This window comes from Humulus lupulus, chromosome 1 (genome assembly GCF_963169125.1).
Source record: "Humulus lupulus chromosome 1, drHumLupu1.1, whole genome shotgun sequence".
Classification (NCBI taxonomy): domain Eukaryota; kingdom Viridiplantae; phylum Streptophyta; class Magnoliopsida; order Rosales; family Cannabaceae; genus Humulus; species Humulus lupulus.
The window spans coordinates 61,479,998-61,501,508 of record NC_084793.1 but is presented as its reverse complement, the minus strand read 5'-3'; the positions used below and the strand labels follow the sequence as shown (position 1 = coordinate 61,501,508).

General features: G+C 33.2%; 3 protein-coding genes across 4 annotated transcripts; 1 reads left to right on the top strand and 2 right to left on the bottom strand.

Moving 5' to 3' along the window:
• The first annotated feature begins 2,239 nt into the window (after positions 1-2,239).
• LOC133793252 (uncharacterized) lies at positions 2,240-5,151 on the top strand. The gene is made up of 3 exons (XM_062230782.1): positions 2,240-2,941; positions 3,065-3,250; positions 4,594-5,151. Exons 1-3 carry the CDS (start codon positions 2,480-2,482, stop codon positions 4,879-4,881), a joined length of 936 nt encoding a protein of 311 aa, XP_062086766.1. The 5' UTR covers positions 2,240-2,479; the 3' UTR covers positions 4,882-5,151.
• An 85-nt stretch (positions 5,152-5,236) lies between these two features.
• LOC133793268 (dehydrin COR410-like) lies at positions 5,237-6,673 on the bottom strand. 2 transcript variants are annotated; one of them, XM_062230783.1, is made up of 2 exons: positions 5,987-6,673; positions 5,237-5,901 (listed from the first exon to the last, which is right to left on the bottom strand). In XM_062230783.1, the coding sequence occupies exons 1-2, from the start codon at positions 6,037-6,039 to the stop codon at positions 5,517-5,519; spliced, it is 438 nt and encodes a 145-aa protein (XP_062086767.1). In that variant the 5' UTR covers positions 6,040-6,673; the 3' UTR covers positions 5,237-5,516. The 2 variants fall into 2 exon arrangements, with proteins under 2 accessions (XP_062086767.1, XP_062086768.1); XM_062230784.1 differs by having other exon boundaries at positions 5,237-5,898.
• Positions 6,674-6,800: 127 nt separating this feature from the next.
• On the bottom strand, positions 6,801-12,917 carry LOC133793236 (lysine histidine transporter-like 7). The gene is made up of 5 exons (XM_062230781.1): positions 12,369-12,917; positions 11,243-11,376; positions 8,670-9,109; positions 7,529-7,660; positions 6,801-7,418 (listed from the first exon to the last, which is right to left on the bottom strand). Exons 1-5 carry the CDS (start codon positions 12,734-12,736, stop codon positions 6,933-6,935), a joined length of 1,560 nt encoding a protein of 519 aa, XP_062086765.1. The 5' UTR covers positions 12,737-12,917; the 3' UTR covers positions 6,801-6,932.
• Positions 12,918-21,511: the final 8,594 nt, after the last annotated feature.

Below are 21,511 nucleotides of genomic sequence, written 5' to 3'. Positions count from 1 at the left end.
ATTCTCAGCCACATTTGGGGGAGGAGGTTGGGATGGTGTAGTGTCAGCAGCCTGTCCAGTCTTCTTGGATGTTTTCGCCATTAGATTTTTTCACAGTTTTTTTGTCAAACTCTCAATGAAAGCACCAGAATATTGACCCACGATTTGGCCAACGACACGGAGTCAAATATACGACAAAAGATAAAACGGCAAGTAAGAAAGATGATCTAATGGAAGAGAAGAAAACACCAAGGATTTATAGTGGTTCGGCCCCAAAAGATGGTAATGACCTACTTCCACTTAGTGCTATTATTATGATTGAATCTCAAAGTAGTGATCAAAGAACTAGGGTTCTTGAGTTTCACAAGCTTTGAAAGAAATATAATAAAACGATGGATAATTGCACTATAGCTCTTTTTTCTTCTATCTTAATAAAAAGATTTAGGAATCAAAAATCCATTCCTTGAGCTATTTCATGCATATTTATAGGCTCAAGGAGGGTTACATGGGCCAACGAGCCATATCTTTCCTTAATAACCGCGTATCAAGGTCATAATGAGGAAATATTCAACGTATTAATTGTAAGATTACAGTTTAAGAAGGAAATAAATCAGGTTATACGACCAGCCTGGTCGTATCTAAAAGTTAACCGCTGGCGAAGAGATGTGCCTCTGGTCGATTTTCGAGCAGTACTTCTGCCACGTGTCAACTACGTAGGAGAAATCCTTGCCACGTCATCAGTAGCCGTTTTTAGGGTAAACAGAAGGCATTGATCTTCTCCGAAGAATGAGTTAGACGAAACCACTAGACAAGGAGGAGGTTGACTGGAATGACAAGCTCGAAGTCTAAATCGTTCTCGAAAAGCGCATCAGCCTTACAATCGAGCTCAGTGACGCATTTTGCACGCAACAATTGTTAGGAAATTCCTACTTCTTAGGGATTTGTTGTTAACACTTATTAAATCCCAATTATTATGAGATATTATGTAATTAATGTATTTATTTGCATTTATTTCAAATTTGAATGATTGATTGTAACTTTCCAAAATAAGGGGAAGATACTCTGTCAACTAGGTCTATAAATAACCTGATGAATTTCATTTGTACTTATGCACAAATTGTATTAAGAATACTCTGCTAAATTGCCTTTTGAAAAAGTTTTGAGAGAGTATTAAGATCAATAATATTGACTCGAATACTAGACAGATTTTAACTGTGGAACTATGTAAGAAGTCTGTGATTTCTTCTGTTTTTTTTGTAACGTTGTTTAGTATTCTTCATAATTAAATTGACGAAAAATGACGTGAACAATTTGTTTTAATTTTAATTTTAATTTTAAGCTCAACTATTTCATTAATTGATTCTTTAAGGATTATAATCTTGTTGTAAATAGTTTGTGATCCTGACAAATTAATGTAATCATGTAAGGAAATCTAATATCTTATTTATGTCTATAAGGATAATAAGAATGATAGAAAACATACAAAAGCATGAAAACTTTATTTTAATCTTTTTAATACTACAAAGTAAGGATAATCGCTTTTTAGTTTCACAAAATGTATAATTGCGTTCTGCTCAGTCTAACCCTCATTTATTACCCAAACGATACCAACTTTTTTTATTATTATTATTATCTAGTTTTTAAGAAATGCTTGCTTTGTGATAGAATATACTGAATAATATATTTGTTAAAAGGATTCCACTTCACACCCTACTTTTTTAAATACCATTTTACATTAATAATCTATGGTCCAGCAATTAAAACGGTACAAGTTAGTATAAAAATAGCAGCATATCAAAGTATTTAACTTAATTATAAATCTGCGAGCAATAATTTGTAATAAAAACTTTGTCAAAATTTGAAGCTAAATTCTTAACAAAAAGAAAATTAAATTTGAGGCTAAATTATTATTAATTAGCAAAATTAATATGTAAATAAAACCAAGGTATTAATTTACTCGATTCGCTCAAATTACTAATTTTATTTAGTTTAGGCGGTCACTTCAACACTCCCTCTCTCTCTCACACTTAACCAGAAAAACATCCTTCTCAATCTTAATTCGATTCATTCTCGATAGCAAACATCACGCGTTCTTTCCGAGATTGAATCACACGCTCCATCAGCAATAACATCAATCCCGCAATCCAATGAAATTATCACCGGTATAGCGCATGTACTTTTGTCAAAGCGTAGACGGTACGCACGCTAGTCGTTACAACACATTTATTTCAAAAATAAAAAAGATAAAAAAACCTAAAGTGATCTGGTTGGGTATTGGAATTCAAAGTTTTCGTATATAGAAGAAAATCAGTTTCTCTTCTTCACCCTCGTTAACCTGTCATTTCCTTTTTCTGAGTTTTTCCTTTTATACATATGTATATTTTTGTTTAGTCCTTAAACTTATTTATATTAACAAAGTTTCACACTTGTAGACCAAAAACATTGAAAAAAACATAGAAAGAAAAACTAAAAACCTAATACCACCCTACCTTTCACTCCAATGGCGGCTCCGGCGGCGGCAATGCACGCCAAGTCGGACTCTGAAGTGACGAGTTTCGACCAGTCTACTCCGCCGAGGTCCCCACGGCGGCCGCTCTACTACGTCCAGAGCCCCTCTAACCACGACGTGGAGAAAATGTCGTACGGGTCAAGCCCAATAGGGTCACCTCACCACCACAACTACTACCACTGCTCCCCAATCCACCACTCCCGCGAGTCCTCCACCTCCAGATTCTCCGCCTCACTCAAAAACCCTAGGACTGTCTCCGCCTGGAAGAAGATTCAGCCCGGACAGGAGTCCGACGAAGACGACGACGACCAAAACAGCTTCGTTTCGCGAGACAAGGGCCGAAATGTCAGACTCTACTTCTGTTTCGCCTTGCTCTTTGTGGTTCTTTTTACTCTGTTTTCAGTGATCCTTTGGGGTGCTAGCAAATCTTACAAGCCCGAAGTTATCGTTGAGGTAACTTTTTTTTCTTTTCTTCTTTCTTTTGTGAAACTGAGTCAACTCGGTTGCGAGCTGAAGTGAGAATTTTGTTTAAATGAGTGAACTCGTTCGTATGAAAACTATTTTTTATTTTTACAGCATATTGTTATTAGGCGATTCGATATTCAGGCAGGAAATGATCGAACAGGGGTACCCACAGATATGTTGTCATTGAATTCGACGGTCAGGATCTTATACAGAAATCCAGCCACATTCTTCGGCGTCCACGTCACCTCTACTCCTCTCGAGCTTCACTACTACCAGCTCAAAGTGGCCTCTGGAGAGGTGTGTATGCTGTTGTCGTTTAAATAGCCTTAAATGTATAATTTTAATAGTTATTTGCAAAATGTCAGGCTAATCGAAAATTTAAAAAATTTAGATACGTGGCAGTCCAATTTTAGGCCGCTGCGGAAAATTTAGACAACTAACACAAGTCATTTTATAATAACAAACTGGTTACATACATGCGGGTAATATGGTCATTTAGGTCTCTCACGGTGGTGGTGTCTAGTGTAAGCGGCGATTCAACGTTATAAAGCATAAGTTTTTATTTTTTTTTATATTCGTTGTGAGTTCTTGGGGTGGGGTCAAATGTTTGTCGTTTTGGGAGTTAGGAATAATGCGACATATGCACGAGGAACAGTCCCATGTCTCTTTATTAATGGCTGCCTAAAAACTGAAAAGCCTGTTTTCTTTGCCTGCACCAACAATTATCTCAAGCTTCTTCTCATTGGGAAGCGTGATGGGCCTCTATTACAAATTAGTCTCTTTCATATTAGGACCCCTCCAGCCTTTAAGTTTTTGTGTTCCATTTCCAAACAAGGCCGAAGCATTTGTTGGGTAATTCCTCTGTTCTTTTAATTGAAAATGAAAACGTTACGAAATTGGGTCTCAAAAGACATTGACAAAACTTGGTTGGTAGCTCAAATTACAGTCAATAAGCAGTGACCAGTGTTTAAGGGAATTGGCATTGTACCATCATATTTTTTGAATTAATGCTATCGAGTTTTAGTCTCTTAATAAGGAACAATATGATGACTAGAGCCGTGGATAACTTTTTCAACAATAATACTAACTACTAACTTTTTGAGGATATGTACTTTGGCTATAATATTTATATTTGTTTTCGGTTTGTAGATTGTCACTTCGAAGTAATTTTTGCTTAGCAATAATAATAATAAAAAAAACCTTGAACTTGATTTGTACGCAAAATTTTTACTTTCGAGTTTTATCTTTCTGCATGTGATTGTTTGTCATTATGCTAAGGAGATGACTGTCAAGCGGGACCAAACACATCTTGATGAAAATCTAGACAGGTTGGCGAAATTAGTTTCTGAAAAGTAGTCCTTTGATGGCCATTGTGGGGTTTAAGGTTGTTTGTATGGGCTGGTTTGAAAAAAGAAAAAGTTGTGAAGTTATCTTATTGTACGTTCTTAGAAGAAAAGTTAAAAAAAAAATTGTGCATTATCTACCCTTTGGTTTATGGTTGATCTATATAGGAATGCTACTGAGTTCATTTAGTTTTCTAAAATTTTGTTAGCTTTTATAGTTTACTTGTGTTTTTTTTTTTAATTAAGAATGTATTTTAAACCCTTATCTTTTTGTCTTGTAATGCAATCAAATAATAGATGAAGAAGTTTCATCAAAGGAGGCAAAGTCATCGGAAAGTAGTGACTGTTGTGCTGGGACACCAAATTCCTCTTTACGGTGGAATCTCAGTCGTCGGAGGTGCTAAAGATAATATCGAAAACGTTGTCATTCCCCTGAAACTGACATTCAAGATGCGGTCGCGGGCCTACATTTTGGGCAAGCTGGTAAAGTCTAAGTTTTATACAAAAGTCCAATGCTCTGTTATGCTTAAGGGCAGCAAACTTGGCAAACCCTTAAAAATGACCAATTCATGTACCTATAAATGAATTATTTGTTCTCGTACCATTTTGGCTTTTGTAAAAACAATTTTGGTTGTCCAACCATTTTTGTTGAAATTTCATCTGTAAAAGTTATAACCTGGCTTTGTCCTCATGGATGGCAAGGCTTGAAAAAAAAATGTAATTATAGGTGCCAGTGATCTAGTTGACTTTCTAGGTTTTGTTTTGCTTGGAAAATCCGAAGATTTTTAATTTAAAATGCCTGAAACATCTGTTGTGACTGGTAAAATTGTCTTCTGACTTTTTACTCTGGTTTTACATTGCATGTTTAAGTATCTTGTTCAACATAGAATCTTGCCAAGAAACCAGTGGCAACCAGTAGTGCTGGATCTTAGAAAATGGCTTCATGAATAAAATGTGACCAATTAAATTAAACAACCAACAATAATAGCTGTTACAAATAACATTTTGTTGTTTTATCGAAACATATAAATGTTGATTAATCTGACTAACATGTATAAAGCAGAGTAGAAATACATTACCAGATTAGTAATGAGAAAAAAACTAACTTAGAGGTTTAATACAAGCACATGAAGCATTTTTCTTCCTAGAACATAAAATAGTTCTATGAACACAAAAGAAACATGCATCAGTAGCCTAGACAAAGATACTCATGGATGACATTAATCTAGTTTAGTAGTTTTCCTTGGTCTTCTCCTCTTCCTTGTGGCCAACAGGCACCTTCTCCTTAATCTTTTCAAATATTCCCTTTTATCCTTGGAGTCATCTTCATGGCACTTGTGGCCTTCTGCACCACAGTCAGCAGATGCGCCATGATTCTGGGCCTTCTTATGCTGTCCCGGAAGCTTATCCTTGATCTTCTCTAAAAATCCCTTCTCCTCCGAATTCGCTGCTTCTGTATTTGCAGTGTGATTGTCAGTTTTCTTCTCTGTAGCATGAACATCGTCAGTATGTTCCCCTTCCTTTTTGCCTGAAATCTTGTCCTTGATCTTATCCTTGAGCCCCTTCTTCTTTCTCTTCTCTCCATTCCCTTCTTCCTCGTCACTACTAGACAGCAAAAATCTCAAAACAGTCACATATTTGGCTGACTAGAAGAAAAACGTTATAATTAATCAGTGATGTTGTGGCTTACCGAGCTAGAGTCAGCATCGTGAGATTGGTGATGATGATCTTTCTTGGCAACATCCTCTTGAGGCTGCTGGGACTTGTCGTTTTCTTTCTTTTTCAAGAAATCAAACATCCCGCATCCGGTATCGGCAGTCTCACTTTCATGCTCTTTCTGGTGCTTCTCGGCCATTGTATAGTGCCAATTCTAGCGAATGAAAAATATAGAGAAAACCTACATAGTAACAAAAAGCTTTGAACAATATAAGTGATAGTGATTAGTACTTTCAGATTTGATCATGGATACGATTCAAGGGAGAGGTACGTTGGTATTTATAGGGAGAAATCAAGGTTGATCGAAATCAAATATGAGGGAGCACGTGCATCTGACATGGCATATGAGTTAGTAATATAGTGAAGGAAACCAAGATTGGTCGGTGGGGGACGGTAGTTGCACTAATCAAGAGGTAATTTATGGTTTGTTAATGTACTTAGTTTTCGAGATCGTGAGGAGTTTTGTTACTGTTAAATGTTATGACTGTACGACCTCATGTGCATACAAGGATTCTTCAGAATTGCCGTATTTATATTATTTCAGTAGCTTATATGTTCTTGATCAATAACTTGAAACCATGCACAGTTGTCTTGAAATGAGGTCGATGTCTAATAAGAAAACCAAAACACCAGATACTAGATTTAGGGACTAGACCAAATCTTAGATATGTGGGCTTTCTTCAGTTTGGACGGTGGTAGTAAGTGCATGAAAGATTAATAGTTTCATGTATAAATGCACTTGATTAGCTTCATCATTTCCACAACCATTTCTTACAATTGAGAATCCATCATCTTAATAATATTTTACCAAAAAGAACAAGTTTATTTATCAATGAACCTGTACAAACTTGCCAACTGAACACACTTGATGTATTATAAAGTAGTCCTAGTTAAACTTTGTGGCAAATAAAAATGTGACGTTAAGGTCTGAAAAAGTTTGCATTGAGGCCGTTGTCGACCAAGTTATATATTGCAGCAACAACTAAAACGACACTTAAGATCACTCCCAAGCAACCGAGTACCATATTGAGCAACCACATTGGGCGAATAGGGTGAGGTTTCTTGATAGATATCCACATGAAACATGGATAAGAATATGTCAAAGGCATTGTTAGGCCCCCAACCAGAGGTGCCAAGCTACCCAAGAATGGAAAAGCCACAGATATAAAGAACACAAGGCCTCCAAAACAGAGACGAAAAACTGTTCGGAGCAACCTCGAGCATCGTTGCTTCTTGATGGAGGTGTATCTAAATTCCAAATTGTCGAAAACTATCATGGAATAGACTTGGAAAGTGCATAAGCAGTTTATTATTATTAAGAGGTAGATTAGGCCCATCACAAACTTAGAGAAGTCTTGTCCATGGAATTGAGAGAGTGCCTTTACCATTCCACCATTCGCTGATATCTGCCATTTTGATTAGAAACATGTACTATTTCAATATGTGAATTTAATATGGTAGTCTACGAAATTTAATGGGATGAAAAGATTTCATAGTTAGAAATTGTTTTACTGACCATATTTCCATAAGCCCAAAATCCAGCTATGGCGATGGGAAACAAAATCATGGCTATTTGTATGTATGCGATTTTGATTCCTGTCCACATTATCTTACGGGATGGGTTTTTGGGACTTGATGGTAACGTCGCCTGCATCAATAGATGCAATAACAAAGTTAATAATTTTCTCTTGAATGTGAAAATTAAAACTGAATCCACACAAAAATATAAAGCGGAAATTAGACTCGGTACCTATTTTAAATGATTCACTTTAATTCTTACCTACTATTTTTAACTCTTATTTTAGTATCCAAATTTTTAATTAATGTACCCATTATACCCCTTCAATTACATTTTTTTTTCTCCTTACACACGCTACAATTAGAATGCATTTCCAATTTCACTATAATATGACACATATACTACACATTACAACAACAATTAGAACCATGTGTTCAAATAAGAATAATTTAGAAAGTCTCATGATAATAATGGGTAAAGTTCAACTAAATATATTTAATGTCTAATTTTAGTTAACTACTCCTAAAAATTGGTAATTGTCAACTTTTCTCAAAAATAAAATAAGAATACAATATTAAAATTTCCTTAATAAAAAATTGTTAATTTTTAATAAATGATAATGGTGCAATCTTTTATTATGCACCTTGCGCAAATAAGGTCCCTTTTTAAAAGTCATCATTAAATTTAATATTTCTTTGTTTCTTTAATATGCTGATATGTCTGATATATTAGTTAGAATAATAAGAAGAGTAATATAGTATCAATTTGCCTTTTTTTTCAGTATTATTTGATATAAAAGCAACACAACATAAACATATAAAAAAGTTAGTCATCATAAAATATAATTATGTGAGTGTTAATTCACTTTGACATGTAACATTAGATGATACATCAAGTGGTATTGAAAAGGTGTATGAAAGGTTTAAATCAAATATTATCCTACTTCCTGGAATCACTTGATATTCCAAAAGTCTAATACTGGTAACCTCATATGTCTATTTAATTAAGTTACATCCGTGACAATCTAGTATACAATTAAAAGAAAATAATATAGTTAAATCAAACGTCCACTAACAATAATATATATTGACAAAATAAATAAATAAATAAAAGAACAATGGTTGAGTTCTTATCTTACCTGTATTTCAAGGATAACGTTATGGCCTCTGAAAGCAAGAATGATAAGTCCGATACCATTAAGAAGATCACCATATTTGTCAAATTTCGAGTTTGTTGGGAGTGGATCATACGATACGTCTATGGGCCTATCCATACTGAGGGGAAGAGCCCAAAGAATAGTACAGTACACAATTGCCGCGACAGCACCGAGGAATGAAATAATGGTGACGGAATTCAAGTTGGGAAGTTGAGCCAGAAGAATAGCCATGCAAGTGAACACCAAGAACCATTCTACTCCACTCAGTGATTGGGCCTTGCACGAAAGCCCAGGCCCATCGCCACAAATGTTCTTGAAGAACAGTTGCATGGTCCCACCTCCTGTGATAATCATCATTGCACACGTTCCTCCCGATAGGTACATCACCGGAAATATGCTCATTATTTTCCCAAACTTTGGACCTACAAAATATGTTGGTAATAATATTTCATTATTTTTTTTTTCTTGTTACTCGTTATTCACAAATTTTATAACATTTCATTAAAAAAATATAAGAGTGATGAGAAGCACGCAAATATTAAGTTATTTAATTCGCATCTTTTTTTTAAACGGTATAATTCAATTATTTATCAATAAAAATAAATATCTTATATACATACAATATATTTAAAATATATCTCTATTTATCTTCTCATTTTTTATTTTATTTTTCTAATTTATAATTATTAATTACTTCTTAGGAAAAAAATATCTATAATAAATATTAATTAAAAATATCAAATTTATGGTTAATTAAAGAAAAATATCTATAATAAAACTGATTATAAATATTAACTAAAATATCTAGAATAATAATTATAACATGTAACAATTACTTAAATTATTATTATTTTGATCATTTACGATTTTTATAAGGAATTGCGCAAACCCAAACTATTTACAAGTTATATATTAATATATATATATATATATATCTCTCTTCTATATAAAATGTGTCTAGATAACAAATTTTTTTAGTTTTAACCGTTTTTTTTGCTATTAACTTTAACGAAATAATTTAAATATTTAACGGAATAAACTTTTAATATAAATTAAAAAAATATATTTATTAATTATATTAATATAAATTCATATATTATAAAATATCATTATTATAACTAGATATTTATTAATTATATTAATATAAATTCAAATATTATAAAAATATCATTATTATAATAATATATAAACAAAACTAGATATTTAATAATTATACTAATATAAATTTAAATATTATAAATATAATTATTATAATAATATATAATATTTAATATATTATCATAATTTTTATAAATTTTTGCTATAATAAATATCTAGTAATTATAATAATATAAATTCAAATATTATAAAATATCATTATTATAATAATATTTAATACAAAACTAGATATTTAATAATTATATTAATATAAATTCACATGTTATAAAATATTATTATTACAATAATATATAATATAAAATAAATATATTATATATAAGTGTCATATGTGTACAAATAATATGATGGTGTAACTAAATAAGAAATTATAATAATATTTATCTTCTATCAATAATAAACAAGTTTTTTCTCCACTCATCGAGGTGTGATGTGTATAATATCATGCATGTTTTATACCTTAGATAAGGTAGTTTGTGATATAAAATGTTATCGTATTATTTTAAAAAAATCCATAAACAATGTTTTGGTTTAATTTTTCTTTTAATATGTTTATGTCATTATTTTTGGATGTATGTGACAATCATAAAAACTTAATAAAAATAATTAGTAAATTTTTTAAATAAAACTAAACAAACGTGCATTGTTGCTTGCACCTAATAGTTAGAAAAATATGTTTATATTATTAAGTGTACTATTTGAAAGTTTTTTTTTGAGTTCATACATTAAATTCATTTTGTAATAACTGACTTTTTAGGAATTTAGTTTCAATTTGATTGTACATTAAAAATAATTGAATAAATTATAAAAATTGATAACATAGTTCGTTGAACTCAAAATTTTATAAGTAAAATTTACACAATAATATTAGAGATTTTTACTTAAATACATATATATTTTTTTAATGTTCCTAATTTAAAAAAAAACGCATACTCAAGTTTTTAAAAATACGATTTTCAATATTTCATAATTAAAAAAAGACAATAAGAAAAACAACTAAAAAAAACTTAAAAACAGCTAGATTCATCAATCCAAAATAAGCTATAAAAAAAAAAAAAAAAAAAATAATATATATCAAAACAACTAAATATCAAATAAAAAAAAAAACCTAAAAACAATTTGAAAACAACATAAAAAAAAACACACAAAACCTTAAAAATATAAAAATTTGCTTAAAGCCGTAAAATTGAAAAAAAAAAATATTTGACCATAAAAGTATAATTTTTTTAGCAAAATTAAGTAATTTCTGTAAAAATCTCATAGTATTATGTATTTGTTATAACACAATATTCATGATTAGTTGTAAGTATATGGCATCACTTCTTCATTTAAATTTCTCAAATTTTTAAATACATACATAAAATAGAACAAATAAGACTGGAATGGTGACGTGTACTAACCAAAGGCAGCGATTGAGAGATGGAGAAATCTACTGTAACGAAGTCCAGAGTCAGATTCGTGAAGATTGACCAGAAGCCATATTGTATAGAGTTGCCACGAAAAAGCCAACGACAAGCATATGATTCCCCATACCCTGCAAACCATTACAAATAAATGGCTATTATATTTAAATCAATATAAAGAACCATATCACGATAATAAAATTATTTCTTTTCCCATGTATGGAGACCCATTTTGAAAGATTTTTATTTTTTATTTTTAACTATTATATATATATATATATAAATATACGTACCAATCATATAATGGAGACAGGTAGATACTTATTGGATATTAATTTTTGAAAGACAATCACCAGTCGTTACGAGATTTTGGAAGATATAGGACCATGTGGATATGCCCTTGCGGCTCATACCATATATTTAATACAACTGAATAAATAAAGGTACACAATTCTTCAAGAATATTCCGCTGAATATTTATTTGATCTAATAGACTCCTACTCTCTCTACAATTATTTATAAACTTATAAAAGGTTTTTTTTTTTGTAGTTGAAATCATTGTCAGCCGGAAAATGAAATATAATTTACCCAGATTATCATTCATCAATGATTTTGACCAGTATTAATTAGTCATTTCGCCTTAAGAAGATTCCATTTCCTTTGCTTGAAAGAAAAAAAAAAACTCACTTCTCCTACCTAAAATAAGAGAGTTTGGCACTCGTTTCTTGACGAAAAATCGAAGATGGCTATGCAAATAATATTGTTGAGTATACGTTACAAAGGCTTAAATTGTTTTAGGTTTTCAAATTATGCACAAAAATATTAAACGGCTGTTTTTTTAGCCAATTATATTTATTTTAAAAACAATATTTAAGTACATAATTTAATTCCACATATTATTATTGTTTCACATGATGTACGTGGTGAGTTTCCTAGAAATTAAAGGAGGGAATCAAATATAAACGAAAAGAAAAAGAAAGAAGATTGACTCGTAAGTTACTTTTTTTTAACCAAAACTATTGATTAATAAGCTGTTCAAAACCTGGAAAAAAATAATAAAAGTATAGAGATGTCAACACTACCAAATTAAATATTACTTAAAAAGTTGGAAAAAAAAACTCACCATCCAAGAGATGCAAATGCGAGGGGTAATAGGATGGCTTGGAATCCAATCCCAGAGCACAACACATGAAAAACAGAAGAGTATATAGTCCCATTTCTGGACTCTGTGATGGGGAGCCATGCGTCCTGAGGGTTCAACTCCTTCGCTGGCCATTGCCCGGAGACGGCCGCCGCCGCCTCCGCCGCCGACGAAAAACTAATCCCGTCAATGACAGTTGGATTCTCCTCATCAAAACTGTGGACTCTAAAAGAATCAAAACTTTTCTTTGAAAAAGTTTTTAAGGAAGTGCTTCGATATGGTTGCTCTGTCATTGAATCAACCACAATTATACCATTGTTACTATTGCATTTCCCTACTATTTCTCCCATCTGCCTAGCTTTTTTCCAATCCCCTCGCTCGCTCTCTCTCTTCCTAATTTTAAGCCGCTCCACTCAGTCTATTTATATATAATATTAGATGGGAATCGAAGTAGTGAGCCAATTGCGTTGAAAGTTTATGGAGAATTTTGATGATTTTCTTTTCGAGTATATGCTAGTATTGACGGAAGCTACCACTCTTAAGAGTAGCACAAACACGTATTTATATTATTGAGAGAGAGAGAGAATGGTTGATGCTGAGGCGTGCGTGATTTGGATTAGCAAAACAAGTGACGTCATCCATGATTCCATGACATAACGTCATTACTATGGTGGATGATTACTTTTTAAGTAAAGGTTTGGCAGGTGTAGAAACAAGAAAGGTTGTCAACCTTTTCTTTGTTTCCGTGTATTTAAACTGTCTATAGCTCACCGCGTTCGTAATTCGTATGATATTAATACTTACCCAACAAAAAAATTGAGAAATACTAAATTTATATTTTCTGCTGTCCTAAATCAATGAATCATAAGTAGATTCTACTACTAATTTAAAAAAATATTAAAATATAAAATATTAAATAATATTTACACATGTGATACATCATGGATGAAAAAAAGTGTAAAATAGAGTGCAGTAAAAAAAAAATTTAGAACTCCTCAAAAAAATATTATTCCTATGGTTTCTAATTTGTGATTATTATTTAATTTTAATTTAGGTATAAATAAGAAATTGTATGAGTATTTCTAAAAATTAGTTATATATATTGTCACACTCAGACTCTCAAAGATGATGAGTCACTGAAAATAAGAAAAATTTTCCAGCTAGAATTAAATACTATTACAGTTCGACCATTACTATTTTAAAAAAACCATATATTCGTTAGGACCCTGAATTTAGCTTATAATCGGATAAAAATATCCTTTGGCCTGTTTTGGTTGTCATACTTTCTTTTTTGTTAAAAAACAAATTATCCTATGTTACCCATTTACTTTCATAATAATAATTAAGGGTTAATTGATTACTAAAAAATCAATTATTAAAAGGAAAAGACTAATTAACCGCTTCTCTGACCCAAAATGCCTTCGTCGAACGCTATAATCCAAGCCAAACACCCAGATTTTGCAACAAAATTAAAAGATTTCTTCAACACCCATTTGCTCAAAAGGCTTCAATTGTAGTCTTATTAGAGAGTTTTATGTTCTAATGGTCTAATTATGGAAAGGATCTTATATTGGCGACCTTTCAATTTATATAGCTAAATTTGATCTCTTTACAAAATATAAAGTTTTCCAATTTTTATTTATAGCTCTTCCAATTATATATATGGGATAAAAATCTTCATATTTTCAATTAATTTTAAATTATTTAGGGTATTTTTTAAAAAATTAATAATTTTTAAAACATATAATAAATTAATAAATATGATTTGGACTAATGAACTGGTGAGACAACAGAAATTCTTAACTTAGTTTTAAAGACAGAAATTAATAGCTACAACAAAATTAACTAGTTAGGTATAGTACTAGTACTAGTACTGTTGTCAAAGTTTTAACAAAAATATTTAAGTGTTACAAAAACAATAATTTAGAAAGTTTCAACGCAAATACTCGTACATTTAATAATAAAATTTAAAGAAAAATAAGATTTAGATGTAGAACATTTATAATGCGGTTCTTAATTAAAAAGTGTATATTCATAAGTTGAATTAAACAATTGAAAAAGGTATATTTTGTTCGTTTACTTGAACATAGACTGGTAATAATTTTTTTTTAAGGAAAAGTAGGTTTTGGGCCAGTTTGGTACAACTATGCTGTGGGAAAAAACAACTGTAGCTATTCTGTGAGGAAAAACAGCTGTAATTGTGCTGTGGGGAAAAATTGCTGAGTATTTGGTAAATTATAAATCTTAAAATGCTATGAGTTGGAAAAACTGTAGCAAGAGTGTTTGGTAAACTATATGATTAAAGTATTGTTAAATATTAAAAGAATAAAATAAAAGTTATATTTATTATATTTTATAAAAATAAATTCACACCTACTAAATAGATTTCAATATAAATATTGTATTTTTTTTTAAAACATATTACAATTAAAATATGTTTTGATTAGACACACTAACAAAGTTATCATCAATAAAAATGTTATATTATATAATATACACATATAATTGTACATATATATTATAATTAGTTGGTGTAGCTAAAATTCTAATTATGACGATCGTAGTATAATAATCTCGTCATAATATAATCACAAATATATAAAATTTAAATTATGAAAAACTCTCACTTTTTATGTTTTTAATTACATATTTGATAAATTGTAAATTAAAAATATTATGAGATGCAAAAATAATATTATAATGTATAATAAAATCTATATTAAATATTTTAAAAAAATATATCTATATTAATGTAATTTGTTAATATAAAATTACTAAAATAAAAAAATATTTAAAAATGAATAAAATAAAAATATTTAAATTTAAATATTGTTTATGTTATTATCATATTAATTTATTTTAAATATTTTAATTTGGATTAATATATAATAAATAAGTAAATATATTTAGATAAAAAACACATTTATTGTGAAGTATTTTCAAAATACATTTTTAGAAAAAACTAAAAGTTGGGTTGTGCGAGCTGTAGCTTCTGCATAAATTATTCACTAAACTATTTTATGACTGCTTACCAAATATTTTTATTACACAACTTTTTCAGAAAACAGTAACTAGTTTTTCTAAAAGTTGTACAAGTCAGGCCCATTACATAAATTGAGGTTATAAAATATATATATTATTAATTCAACTTCAAATACTTTATTTTAAATAAATGCAAGCTATTTTTCTTTAGAAGCACAAATAAAAATAATATTGAAGAATACTCTAAAAAATTGAAATATGAAAAGAAGATTGCATTGAAAATGCAAAAAAAAAATAGTTTTATCAAGTACATATATCAATTACAATGTCTCAAGGGCATACTTTGGTTATCTAAGAGCAATAATATTTACTTCACTATTGATGCAAGAGAAACGAGACCAGTGGTAGAAAAGGAATAAGAAGATTTACAAGACAAAGAGGTTAAAGTTTATGATGCATGGCTGAACCTACAGGATAACACATTTGTTATCTTTGGCATGAAGAAGTATTGACCATAAACGTCGTCTCTAATGAGTCGCCCCTAATAAAGTGTTTCTAATAGTGTACACATATCGCTCCTAAAATTTGACATGTTGCTCCAAAAATTTTCACATGTGGCAATTTTTTTTATCGATGTGTCATCCATAATACTATTTTATTTATAAAAAATAATTAATTAAATATTAAATTATTAAAAATAGATATATTTAAAAATAAAAATATTATATTAAATATTCAAATTAGTTCATTAAAATAGCAAATACCCATATTGTTAATATAATGTAACAATTAACTAATAATAATATAAATGTAATCTCCTAAATCAACTGCGTCGCCCTCCATATTATCTTCATGTTGCGGTTGTGGTGGCTGCGGCGACATTAGCCATGGATATTGGGGAGATAATGTGGAAGATCCTGCTCCATACATGTAGGGATATGATGGCTGCGGCGACGGTGGAATCGGTCACGAATAAGGTGATGGTGTTGCTCCGTACATGTAAGGTTGAGATGGCAATGCCTCGTACATGGAAGGATAGGCTGGAGCTAGAGGTTGAGAAGATGAAGCTCTAGAAATATTGTCGCTTTCAGGCATAGACGACATCTGAATGTTTGGTGCACGAAATGAAGGTGGAAGAAATTGGGACAAGAAATTGACTTAGTCAGTCAAATTCTTTACCTTATTCTCCAAATTTTCTATCTGTTTTGATGAATGTTGAGGAGGGGCTTTAGATTTGCTGAAGTGAGTGTGCTGGGTAGATGATGACCCCAACCTCTTCAATTTGCGACCCACTCCTCACTCGTGTCCACACCTTTGACCCAATACTTTTTGTAGCACCTCCACCTGATCAATAGTTGTCGAACCATCATCATTGGAAACGACACCAGATGCTTGCTGATTTTGTAACTCAAAATCAGCCTTCAGCTTTTCCTGTTTTCAAAAAACGTTAAAGATAGTAACAATAAATATAACTCTATGAATATTAAAAAACATAATTTAAACTTACATAATCTTGGCAAGCATCATTGTTGACAGAATCATTTATTGTTTTCTTCTAGTGGTATTCCTTCCATGACTCAATAAGGTCCAGGTTCACCTAAAAAATATAACCCAAATGTTAGAGAACATATAATTTAAAAGAAAATAATTTTGATAACATTTTAACTTTCACTTACTCTTTCGTGACAGATGGTCGCCAACGATTTTGTACACAGTGTTATAGAATATTTCTATTTCTTCTGATTTTCCTTGTTCTTTAGGGAGTGCGCAACAAATTTCGGACTTATAAATAACATAAAAATCTGCTTCGACTCCTCCTTGTTAACATCCTTGGTTGGGCTATCTAGAACCTTGTCCCAATTCTTTGGTCCTTTATAGTATTTCTCAAAGTGTTCGTGTCTTATTGTTTTCCTATGACAGTATCGATCTTTCATCTCTCGATCGATACCATCTATACACTTTAAGAAGTCATCACGACCATCTATTTGATAATGCCAATAAATTGAAAAATAATCGTATTAATAATATATACATACTATGTTAAAGACATTTTTTAAAAAATAATTTAATAATTTTTTTACCTTGACCATGCAAATGACTTGGTCCTTGTAAAGTTGAGGCAATGATTCCCATGAATCGTAATATCCGGGAACCTTCGTTTTAATTTGGGTGCCCACGAGGTGGGCAAAAGCAGCGTGTTCCGACCCAAAATCCTTGTACGTTCGCATGCAAAACATTATTTCTAGTGGTCTTCTAATTTTACGTCGTCTGTCATCTAGATCTTTTCAAATAGCAGCGCCATGACCCTTCCTCTTAGTTGGGATTGCTGTATTTATTTTGAATAACAATATAGAGAATATTAGTATATATAGGATAAGCATATTTAATGGAATAAAAGAAAAAAAAATAAATTGCTTGACTCGCATGAAGTCGGGATCCTAGTACGATCCGTTGGAGGATCACCGGCAGGGTCTCCATCGTGGGCTCTAGCCACATTCGTTGACATATGCTAACACTAAAGTAATTTAACTTATCTATTTTAAAATTTAATAATTATTTTATAGTGAGTATTATTTTAATTGATTAGTTACTTTGAAATATGCTATTTGGAAACAAACTTTTTGTAACCTACTTCCTTAGAGCCATTACTAAGTGAGTTTAAAACGTGCTAATCACTCGCTAATTGATGTTTTAGGTTAAAAGTGTAGCTAAACTGTGTTAAAGGTCGTTTTAAAGCATTAAATATAAAAATGTAGTCATTTATTGAAAACACTAACAGTTAAACATTTGGGATCTCAAAATACTGTTTAGAAAATATTTACAACTCAAATTACTTTTAGGGTCGACTAGGTGATAAAATTCAGGTTAATACATAACATTTCCCAAAAATACCCCTGGCCGTGGCAGCCAGATAGGCCGAATATGTACTCGTCACTTCACGCTCTCCGTACTCATGGTTGTTCGACCTTTCCTTTGCCCTTACCTGCACCATAGAGAACCCGTGAGCCAAAGCCCAGCAAGAAAACTCAACACAAAACAATTAACATATGCATATCTATCAGCAGCATATAACAACAGCCAACAAGATAAACATATAGCGACCATGCCCTCCCAGTGCTTTACCAGGCCTTGGGTTTGCAGTCTTCACCGTGAGGATGACTTCAGCATCCTAAGAGGGTCTCACCCTAACGACTCGCACTACGTGTGCTCAACGTCGTTCCTAGCCCCTTGCTGTACTCAGCTTTGCACTCCGCATGCTAGTGTCGCTCCTGGCCCCTTGCCGTACTCGGCTTTGCACTCCACGTGCTCAACGCCGTTCTCGGCCTTCGTCGTTCCCGACCTTCGCCGTTCCCAGCCTTTGTCGTTCATTCACACATATGCAATACATAGCATATAATCAACAAATACTTAAACATATACTAAACACAAACAATAGGGCTATGCCCTGCAATTCAATCACATAGGGCCGCACCTTGCATTACAACAATACAATCAATAGGGTTACGCCCTACTCTACGGGTACAACAATTTTCTTACCTGTGTCCCAAGCTTCCTGAGCACCGCAATCCTGAGCACAGTCATCTAACTCAAGCCTTGCTGAAAACCTAGTCACAACGCATTAACAATAACCATCAGTCAAGCTCTAATCCAATAAATAATTTTGGGATATAATTCTAGCCTCTGGGACCTTGGATTCTACCAAACTGGGTGGTAAAATCCTTCCTGAGCCAAAAACCTTCAAACATCCAACATTACGAACTTGAGCCACGACCCAACCCCTTAAGGGTCGTGGCACGCTCAAGTTAGAGGAAAAAGCCTCATTGGTTGAGGGACACAGGCCGCGGCGCTCCCATCCTTGGGCCGTGGCGCGCCTGGGCAGACAGAGGCCTCCAGCCTCTTCGACACACACGGGCCGCGACGCCTGAAGAACAGGGCCGCGGCTTGAGCCTCCAAACCCAGAAAACACCATTTTCCCTGCGTTTTCCTCAAGCCTAAACCCTCTGAAATCAACCCAATTCAAGGCCTATACCCAGAATCCTTGTTCCCACAGTCTAAAAACCCTAATCATCTCATAATCAACCCCAAACTTCTCCAAATAACCAAGGGTAAAACACAATTCAGCTCACATGCATAACAATTCCCAGCAAAAATCAACAGAGTAAGTTGAGTTAAAAAGCTTACCCTTGAACTTAACTAAGTCTCTGAATTAGGTCCTAGTGTTCCAAGCTGCTAGACTTCCAAACTCCAGCCTTAAATCCCTTGAACTTCTGGCCTAAACTCCTTCAAAAACTAAGCACCACAGAGAGAGTAGGTGATTCGAATGAGAGAGGGAAAGAGAGAGTTGTGTGTTCTGTTGATTCTTCCTTCCTTCTGTTTTCTTCCAGTGATTTCCCAAGACTACATTGAGCTATGTAATACCCCTGCCAAAAGACCAAACTGCCCCACAATCTTATCCTCAATCCTTAAGTAACCCAATGGAAATTTAGTCATTTGCCAAATCCCATTAAGTCCCCGAGTATTCCTATAAATCCCCATTTAATCCCGACATTCCAAATAACTACCAAACTACAACCCGTTACTCAATAAATTCCAAACACATATAATATCCCCAAAATACCCCTAGGCTCCTCCCGAGCTGGGTATTCGACCCTGTTGTGAGTTTCCAGCTAAAATTCTCCCTAGAACTGTCTCGGATCGTACATCACAAGCGTATCACCACTCACACGTGGTATCAATCACAATATACAAAAATATTGCATCTATGCCCTCAACGGGCTAAAATTACAAATATGCCCCTAACAACCAAATGGGGCCCACATGCATATTTAATTCACCTAAACATGCATTTCTAATCACATACTCATCAAATTCACATATTATCATAATTAAATCAATTATTGCCCTCCAGGAACACTAATCAAGGCCCTAAGCCCTATTAGCAAATTTGGGACGCTACAACTATCCCCTTCTTACAGAAATTTCATCCTCGAAATTACTTGAATGACTCGAGATACTGATCCCGCATATCTGACTCAAGTTCCCACGTCACCTCTTCTACCTTGCTGTTTCTCCACATAAATTTTACTAAGGTAATGGTCTTGCTCCGCAAGACTTTATCCTTTTGGTCGAGAATATGAATCGACTTCTCCTCATACGATAAATCCTGATCCAGCTCCAAGTTCTCATAACTCAGCATGTGCGTAGAATCTGATACATATTTACGGAGCATGGATACATGAAACACATTGTGAACCCCTGATAGAGCTGGAGGCATCGCCAATCTGTAAGCTACCTCTCCAACCCGTTCCAGAATCTCAAAGGGGCAAACAAAACTAGGGCTCAGCTTGCCCCGCACATCGAACCGTTTCACTCCTCTCAAGGGAGAAACTCTGAGAAACACGTGGTCACCGACTTGAAACTCTACGCTCTTGCGTTTCAAGTCTAAGTAACTCTTCTGGCGACTCTGGGAGGCGAGCATTCGAGCTCTAATATTTTCAATTGCCTCATTGGTTCTCTGAACAACCTCAGGACCCAAGTATCTCCTCTCATCCATCTCATACCAATGGATAGGCGATCTGCACTTCCTCCCATATAACGTCTCATACGGAGCTACTCCGATAGTCGCATGATAATAGTTGTTGTACGAAAACTCAATCAAAGGAAGATACTTACTCCAAGATCCCCCAAAATCTAGCACACACACTCGTAACATATCCTCCAGTATCTGAATCGTCCTCTCAGACTGTCCGTCTGCCCGAGGATGATAAGCGGTACTAAACCGCAACTGCGTGCCCATAGTCTTCTGCAGGCTCTCCCAAAACTTGGAGGTGGGGTCCCTGTCGGATACTATCGACCTCGGAGCCCCATGAAGTCAGACAATTTCCTTCACATACAACTCTGCATACTCCTCCACAGTCTAAGTTGTCCTAACAGACAAAAAGTGGGCGGACTTGGTATACCTATCCATAATCACCCACACGGGATCATGTTGTCCCATAGTCTTCGACAATCCAACCACGAAGTCCATGGTGATATCCTCCCATTTCCACTCTGGAATCCCTAGAGGCTGCAATAACCCTGCAGGCCTCTGATGTTCAGCCTTTACCTGCTGACAAGTTAATCACTTGGCCACATAATCCACC